We start from the raw sequence: 8,115 nt of genomic DNA, 5'->3' as shown, positions 1-8,115 counted from the left end.
CATTTAAATAAAAACAAACAAAACACTTTATTACTCTTATTTTTTTAAGAAGCAGCTTATTATTGCTAGAGGAATCCTGCAGTAGGGGAGGAAGGATTGTAGGTGCCAGAGAGGTCAAGGACACCACAAGAAAACAGCCCAGACTCAGCCAAACAGTGTGTGTTTGTGTATGGTGTAGCTTGATGTTGTTGTGGGACACGTTTTTGGTTGTGAGCTTAGCCTTTAATGGCTGAGCCATCTCTCCAGCTCTCTTGTGGGACTCCTGACAGTGGGAGCAGGGGCTTTTCTGCCTCTTTTGCCTTGGGACTCTTTTCCTCCTACTGGGTTGCCTCCCTCAGCCTTAATATGAGGGGGGTGTGCCTAGCCCCAACCCCCTTTTCCCCCCCCAAGACAAGAGTTTCTCCGTGTAGCCTTGGCTGTCCTGGACTCACTTTGTAGACCAGCCTAGCCTCAAACTCAAGAGAGATCCACCTGTCTCTGCCTCCCAGAGTGCTGGGATTAAAGGCATGCGCCACCATATCCACCTTGCTCAGGGTTTTGTTTTGTTTTGTTGTACCTAGTCTTATTGCCACCTGATACACATGGCTTGCTGCTATCACTGGGAGGCCTGCCTTTTCCTGAAGGGAAACTGAAGAGTGGACCTGGGGGAGAGGAAAGGTGGGGGGAAGGGACTACAATAAGTGGAGGAAGGGGAAACTTCGCTCAGGATGTAATGAGAGAATAAAAATAAATGAATAAAGGTGAGATGAGACAGAAAATGAAAGGCTCCGGCTGGAAAGATGGTTCAGTGGTTAAGGGCACTGTCTGCTCTTCCAGAGGTTATGAGTTCAATTCCCAGCAACCACATGGTGGCTCACAGGCATCTATAATGAGATCTGGTGCCCTCTTCTGGCCTGCAGGGCTAATGCAGGGAGAGCATTGTATACATAATAAATAAATCTTTAAAAAAAAAAAAGAAAACTAAAGGCTCATCATTTATGTGTTTGTATGTCTGTGCATATGAGCACAGGTGTCCTCAGAGTCCAGAAGAGGGTGCAGGATCCCCTGGAACAGGACTTACAGGCAGCTGTGAGATGCCAGACCTAGGTAGTAGGAACCAAACTCTGGTCCTCTGAGAGACTAGGAAGCATTTAACTGCTGAGTCAGTTACATGTCTTTTTATTTTTTTATGACTAATGAAAACTACATGTGACCGCAGAACCTATAATTTTAAGTCAGTAGCTGTAACTTCAATGCTATTAGACTTACTTTATAAAATAGAAAAGCCTCTTCCAGGTAAATAAAAGGCATTTATTTAACTTTCCCAAATTCAAGGACAGCCAATGATTTTTGTTACCAATCTAACACAGGAAAAAAAAAAAAAAGATTATAAGTGTTCCTTTTAGCTGAAAAATTCTACAACAGTATTTTTTTTCTCTAGTACATGGCCTGCTGATTGACACAAAAAAGAGATACTAAAACCCTAACAATGGTGACTTTCAGACTCAGGCTTGACGACTGCTGGGGCTTATCGGGTACACAAAAAGAATCCAGCCAATGATGTGTGAGTGTTCCAGCATCCTAGGCAGCCAGGTTTACTCTGAGCCCAATAACCAATGTGAATGAATTTAATGTGAAGACGACGTTCTCCCCTAATGGTAAAAGTCCTAATGTATAAAACACATTTTAGCAAACTGTTACAGTGGTGATACCGACGTGCTCTCTCTGCACTCTCGGGGTGCGAGGCCCCTCCCCTTCCTGAGAAACTTAGGGACATGCTGGGTGTTTGATAGTTCATGGCCTTCTGATTTCAATTCTAATATTGGGCATCCTGGCAATATTTTGCAAAGGAGTCTAGAAGTCACCAAGGTCCCTGCCAATCCTGTGTGTCCTCTTCTCAGGTAGGTGACAGCCTGAGGTAGATTAGCTGGTGTTTCAAGTGCTGATTTTTGGACTTTCTGACTTTTAAGCAGCAGTACATCCCAACCCCTTCCATCTTCAGCTTGTGCTAATGGAGCGCTCTCCCCAAACGGTGCAGATGTGTGACGGTTCCCAAGCGATGTCCTGGCCTCTAGTCTGGCTTCGGGATACTCTGGTTCTTTTGCTTTTCTGTATATTCTTCTAGTCGAAGAAGCCACTTGGCCCAGTACTCAGAGCAGAGCTCTTCACCCATGAAGTGAGGGTGGGCAGGGGACCCATCTTCATAGGCCACCACAATTAAGCCACACTGAACCTAGAAAGAAACACAGCACAGTCCCAGCAGTTTCTCTCGATCAAGGGCAAACTAGCCAGTGCTAAGCAAGCTACAGTAGGATCTCTAAATCAGTCTTTAAGGCAGGCTGGTTAAAGACTGCACCAGGACACAGGACACAAAGATGGCAGGGAAACACTGAAGAATGGACTGTGCTCATTAAACAACTATGGAGAAGACACAACAAACAGCAAACAAAACAGCCCAGAAAGGGAGGGCGGGCTCTGTAGATGAGAGAACCCTAAGGAACAACCAGCAGTGTTGTAAATAAGAGTTAAAACCCTAACCCCCCCCCCCCCCCAAGGCTTGTCAAGCTCAGTGTTCTGACCTGAAAACTGTAGTGGGCATCATGGTTTACGGCACCCATGTACGCCACAACCTGCAGTGGGTTGTCGTATGTATTTCGAATAAAAGGCTTTGGTTTTTCTGATGTCTTCCAGTCAATCACACACAGCTTGCCCCTAAAAAGAACCCAGAGGAAATCTCTGTAACAGTTCAAATAGAAAATCTTAGGCCAGCAAGATGGCTCAGTGGGTAAAGGCACCTGCTGCCAAGCTGACAACCCAAGCACAGTGCCTGGGACTCACGTGGCAGGAGAGCAAACTCCCCAGGATGTTCCTGGATCTTCACACACACACCATGGTGTGGGAGCCCACATATTTACACAGGCACACAATAAACAAACAAACAAACAAATAAGAAGGTAATTTGAAACTCCTCTGGAACAGAAAAACTACCAAGTTAAGTCTTCTCTTGTGTACTTTAATTCTGGTCCCTCACTGACTGTTGCTTTTCTCCTTCACTTCTTAGGATTAGAAAGCTTGGCAGCCGGGTGCGGTGGGGCATGGCTGTAATCCCAGCTGTGGTGGTGCACGCCTTTAATCCTAGAACTCAATAGCCAAAGGCAGGCACATCTTTGTGAGTTCAAGGCCAGTCTGGTCTACAAAACAAGTCCAGGAGAGCCAAGGTTACATAAAGAAACCCTGTCTCAAAAAACAAACAAAAAGAAAAACCCAGCAAAAAAAAAAAAAAAAAAACCCCTTACTGTGTAACCAGAGGTTCGGATGTCAGCAGATCACAGCTCCCCCTCACATCCTGTTACTGCTCACATGCTTTGTTTGGAACGGGGCATCTGCAGATGACAGCAGCCCTTGGACTCTGCAATGACTGGGAAAAACAGTAAGAGCAGCAACTTAGGAACCAGAGGCCGTTTCAGCTGCTTCAGAGTCCTTATCACATCAGCCACTGCCTGGAAGCCAGGAAGAGAGTTGATACTCAGGGCCAAGAGACCACTGTACAGTCTTTGGGAAAACAGGAAAAAAAAAAAAAGGGGGGGGGGGGGGGAGAAAACAAAAAAAAAAAAAACAGCACTGATTAAAAGTAAACCAGAAAAGAGAATGTAGGAATCAAATTGGGTCTTCCAGCTGGCAACTTTCTTAGAGAGAAGGGAAAAGAAACAGCCTGGAAGATAAACCATGCTAGGGATAGTGAAAGACACACCTTTCCCTGTCACTTTCATTTGTTTGTTTGTTTTGTTTTGTTTTGTTTGCTTTTTTGAGACAGGGTTTCTCTGTGTAGCCTTGGCTGTCCTGGACTCACTTTGTAGACCAGGCTGGCTGGAACTTACAACGATCCACCTTCCTCTACCTCCCAGAGTGACAGGATTAAAGGCGTGTGTCACCACGCCCAGCTGTCACTTTGATTTTCATATTGTCACAGAGTATGTGGCTTACCCCACTATGTCTCTCCTACCTCCTGCCTAATTCTCACTTCTCTTTTACTTTAAAAAGGTGGAGGCCACAATTCCTCAGGCACATCTACAAGGGAAGTTAAGGGCCACCTGCCCCACAGACATTACTGCACTATTGCACTGGGATGGAAACTCCTGTACTTACTGGTACTCAGCCACACAGTCCAGCAGCCCGACATACTGCAAGGCTTCATGCTGGACAGCGCTCTCCAGAGCTTGCACACCACTGATCTCTTTCAAAATATGCTGGACACTTTTGATGTAGCCAGACTGGGAGTATTCTTCTCTCTCTTTTAAGTTCTCCTGGGATGCAAGTATGCTTTCCAAAGCCTCATGGAACTGTTTGCCTTGTAAAAACATATCTAAAAAAAAAAAAATCAAGGAAAAATAAAACAAAACCAAAACAGGATTTAAAAACCGAGTAATATATATATTTATATATAATAATATATAGTTTAAATTACACAAAAGTTATCTTCAGCTGGAAACCCTTTAGTCACGAAATCTCACCCTTTTTTGCTGTTGTAGGCAGGGTCTTGTTTGTACTAGACTGGCCTTGAACGTCAGATCCTCTTACCTAACTCTCACGCGCTGGTACAAACAACTATGCTCAGCAAAATGTACTGTCCTGTGAAACCCAAGATTTTTTTTTTTTTTTTTGAGACAGGGTCTCACTATATAGCTCTGGCTGTCCTGGCTCTCACTATATAGGCTAGGCTGGTTTTGAACTCACAGAGCTCTGCCTGCCTCTGGCTATTGAGTTCTAGGATTAAAGGTGTGCAACACCACAGCTGGTTCTTCTTCTTTTTTTTTTTTTTTTTGGTTTTGGTTTTTTCAAGACAGGGTTTATCTGTATAGCCTTGGCTGTCCTGGACTCACTTTGTAGACCAGGCTAGCCTGGAACTCACATTAATCTGCCTGCCTCTGCCTCCTGAGTGCTGGGACTAAAGGTGTGTGCTGCTACGCCTGGCACCATGCTTGGTTCTTTAAAAATTTTTCTAAAAGAGTTTAAAAGAAAACCATAGGGCAGCCAAGTGGTAAATCTTTTTTTTTTTTTTTTTTTAAATGTGTAAGAGTATCTTGTCTAAATGTGTATCTGTGTACCACATGTGTGTGCCTGTTGCCCATGCAGATCAGGATATCAGACTCCTGTTACAGGTGGTTGTGAGCTACCTCGTGGGTGCTGGGAATGCAACCTGGGTCTTCTAAAAGAGCAGCAAGTGCTCTAAAACACTGAGCATCTCTTCAGTACCCAAGTTGTAAATCTTGGCAGCTGCCTAGAGGATGGAGAAGAGGAAGAGGGGCAGACTCACAGCAACCTGCATGCCTCTGCCTCCTGAGTGCTGGGATTAAAGGCGTGCCACTCAAACTGGAGGGAGACTGTCATTCTCTTGAACAGAAGGAAATAGCTTTCACTTAGTAGGCCTCACTGGAGCCCGGATTAAGGCCCTGACCCACATGTTGAGAAGCAACGTTATAAAGGAAAGCCTGAGTCATTCCTGCTATATCCAAGTACTACCCACATAATTATTTGCTTATACTATTTTGGTATTTTTCCCCCTAAGTTACCTGGGAATAAGGACAATAATCTTAAAAGAAGAGTGCTCATGCATCGTTAGGGGCACATATAATATTCGTGGGGAAACAAAGGATAGAGAATGTCGATGTGCGCCCTGTTTTACCAAGGACACCTATGTAACCCGCGAGAGCAGCTTCTTCTCTTCATGGCAATGGTTTCCTCGCCCCTATCCCCACCACCAGGGGCCCCTTAGGTATTCCAGACTGGCGTGAACATGTCACTTTTACCTTGGCTTCCTGAGTGCTGGGACTATAGACATGCACTGTCATGTCAGACTCAAAAGTCTATTATTTTAAAAGAATCTGTCTTTTTTTGTTTGCTTTTTTGAAACAGGGTTTCTTTGTATAGCCCTGGCTGTCCTACACTAACTTTATAGATCAGGCTGGCCTCGAACTCACAATGATTCGCCTGCCTCTGCCTCCAGAGTGCTGGGATTAAAGGTGTGCGCCACCACTGCCCGGCGGCTTTTTTTTTTTCAAGACAGGGTTTCTCTGTGTAGCCTTGGCTGTCCCGGCCTCACTTTGTAGACCTGGTTGGCCTTGAACTCACAGCGATCCACCTGCCTCTGCCTCCTGAAGTACGATCTTTTTAAGCCTCATTCCTCTGCCAGGAATGCTCTATCTCCTAGGATCTGGTGAGCACATACTAGAAGTGAGAGAATTACTTGAAGTATATTCTGCAAACCCTTCTTCTCCCAGCTCCAGAGCCATCCGTTGTCTCCACCTCTCCAAAAAAAAAGCCTGCTCTGACGTCATGGTCTGCTGAAGGATTCGAGTCACGCTGGGTGTCACATTCCTCTTCAAAGGGATCTTCAAAGGACTGGAAAAAACACTTGTGTGTGGTTTTACACTTCTCTCTTCATTGAAGAGAGGACACCAGTTCTGTGGAGCTCTTGCCTGCCGCTGCCCTTGCTCTGGAGCCTTCTGCTTACTCACAGGACCATAGAGGATAGCATCTTCTTTGAACAGTGACTCTGGGGTCTGGGTGGGGCCTCTGGACAAGACAGACTGTACCAGACGAGAGTACTTCGCTTGGTCTACTGTTTCGTAAGGGTTTTTTTTCTTCTGGCCACACGAATAAGAGGAAGTAGAGAAACTCTCAAGTGGGTTTGGATTTACAGGAAACCTGTTTAAACTTTTAAACAGCCTGCAGATGGTCAGAAGTGGCTTCATGTTTAGACGTCACCCTCTTACTCTTCTCTAGTCTGCAATGTTTAAAAGCACACTGTGTTCTTATCTTTAAAAAAAAAAAAAAGGTGAGATTAGGTTTAGTACATTTTATATATTAAAACCATGAAAGTAAACACACACACACACACACACACACAAGAATAAACATCAAAAGTGCATACTCTAAACTTTTGGTGTATTGAGAAAAATTCCCAAAAACGACTAATCAAAATCAATTAACATTCGTTAAATGTCAATGTATTGGCAATTTGGGGGCAAGACACCCTAAATCTTGAATTTGAAGATTCGAGACAAGTCCTTGTGGAATAGGTCAGGAAACTTAGGACTTGGGAGTCTGAGGTCAGCTTGCCTATCTCTAAAAATAAAAACAACTACCCTCCCGCCCCAAAGTAACCAAACCCAAACTCAAGTCTTTTTTTGTTTTGTTTTTTCGAGACAGGGTTTCTGTGTGTAGCCTTGGCTGCCCTGGACGCACTCTGCAGACCAGGCTTAACCGCTCAACACCCTACGCCTATATAGCAAAATCTTTACAAAATATTTTGTATGGACATTACTCATTTATTCCTCACACCCTTTAAAAAGTGGGTCCCCCGTGGTACAGACTTGGGACAGGTACTTCTGCCGGTAGGCCACTTGTCGCAGGTAGGTCTGCAGGGCCCATCAATGGAATTCCAGAAAGTGACCTCCGCAGGAGTCTCCCATGGGGGGACGACACGACAGGACAACTGTGGCCCCTCACGCGCGAGTTTGAACAGGAAAGAGACTATTTAAACAGCCGCTCAGCCTACTGCAGGGTTCTCTCTGTACCTGAGATGCCACCACGCTTTTACATCCAGGGTGCGAACAACCTCTCGGGATCCGTATTTTAATCGGTCCCGCGCTTTCCCCAAAGAGAGGCGGCCCCAGCATGCACTGCGGCGCTCACGCACTACCCGGAGAGAGAGCCCTCTTCCGAAGCAGAAGCGTGGGCACCGTCAAGTCTCGCGTTTCCGCTCTCGCGAGATCTGGCTTACGTCACCGAGGGTCGCCATCTTGGACTCTGGCTGAGCAATAAATTCCCCGTGCCGCCGCGCGCGCTCTTTCTCGAGGCGTGCCTCGCCGGTCGAGGGTTCGGACCCCGCGTCCCTGTCCCGGCCCTACGGTGCTGGCTGTCCGCGTGGCGCGGAGCGAGGGTAGGCCCCGCGTTTCTTCTTTGCCCGGCTCCAAGATGGACGGCTGCGGGTACGGGGGAGGCCGTACTTGGGGGAGCACGTGGCGTGCCTCTGGCCTGCGCCCGGGGCTGCTGGGATGGTGGCGGAGTCCAGCGGCCTCCAGCCGCCGTCCGGCAGGGAGGCCGGCGGAGGCGGGGCCGCGGCCGCCCCTGAAA

General features: G+C 46.5%; 1 protein-coding gene across 2 annotated transcripts; it reads right to left on the bottom strand.

Moving 5' to 3' along the window:
- Positions 1 to 1,828: 1,828 nt before the first annotated feature.
- Positions 1,829 to 7,729, bottom strand: Mgme1 (mitochondrial genome maintenance exonuclease 1). 2 transcript variants are annotated; one of them, XM_051144764.1, is made up of 5 exons: positions 7,557 to 7,729; positions 6,224 to 6,763; positions 4,126 to 4,342; positions 2,559 to 2,691; positions 1,829 to 2,212 (listed from the first exon to the last, which is right to left on the bottom strand). In XM_051144764.1, exons 2-5 carry the CDS (start codon positions 6,729 to 6,731, stop codon positions 2,051 to 2,053), a joined length of 1,020 nt encoding a protein of 339 aa, XP_051000721.1. In that variant the 5' UTR covers positions 6,732 to 6,763; positions 7,557 to 7,729; the 3' UTR covers positions 1,829 to 2,050. The 2 variants fall into 2 exon arrangements, with proteins under 2 accessions (XP_051000721.1, XP_051000723.1); XM_051144766.1 differs by lacking the exon at positions 7,557 to 7,729 and having other exon boundaries at positions 6,224 to 6,784.
- Between the last annotated feature and the right edge of the window lie 386 nt (positions 7,730 to 8,115).

This window comes from Acomys russatus, chromosome 4, assembly GCF_903995435.1.
Source record: "Acomys russatus chromosome 4, mAcoRus1.1, whole genome shotgun sequence".
NCBI classification, from domain to species: domain Eukaryota; kingdom Metazoa; phylum Chordata; class Mammalia; order Rodentia; family Muridae; genus Acomys; species Acomys russatus.
Note: the sequence above shows the minus strand (reverse complement) of the source record. Positions and strands in the feature narration are given on the sequence as shown.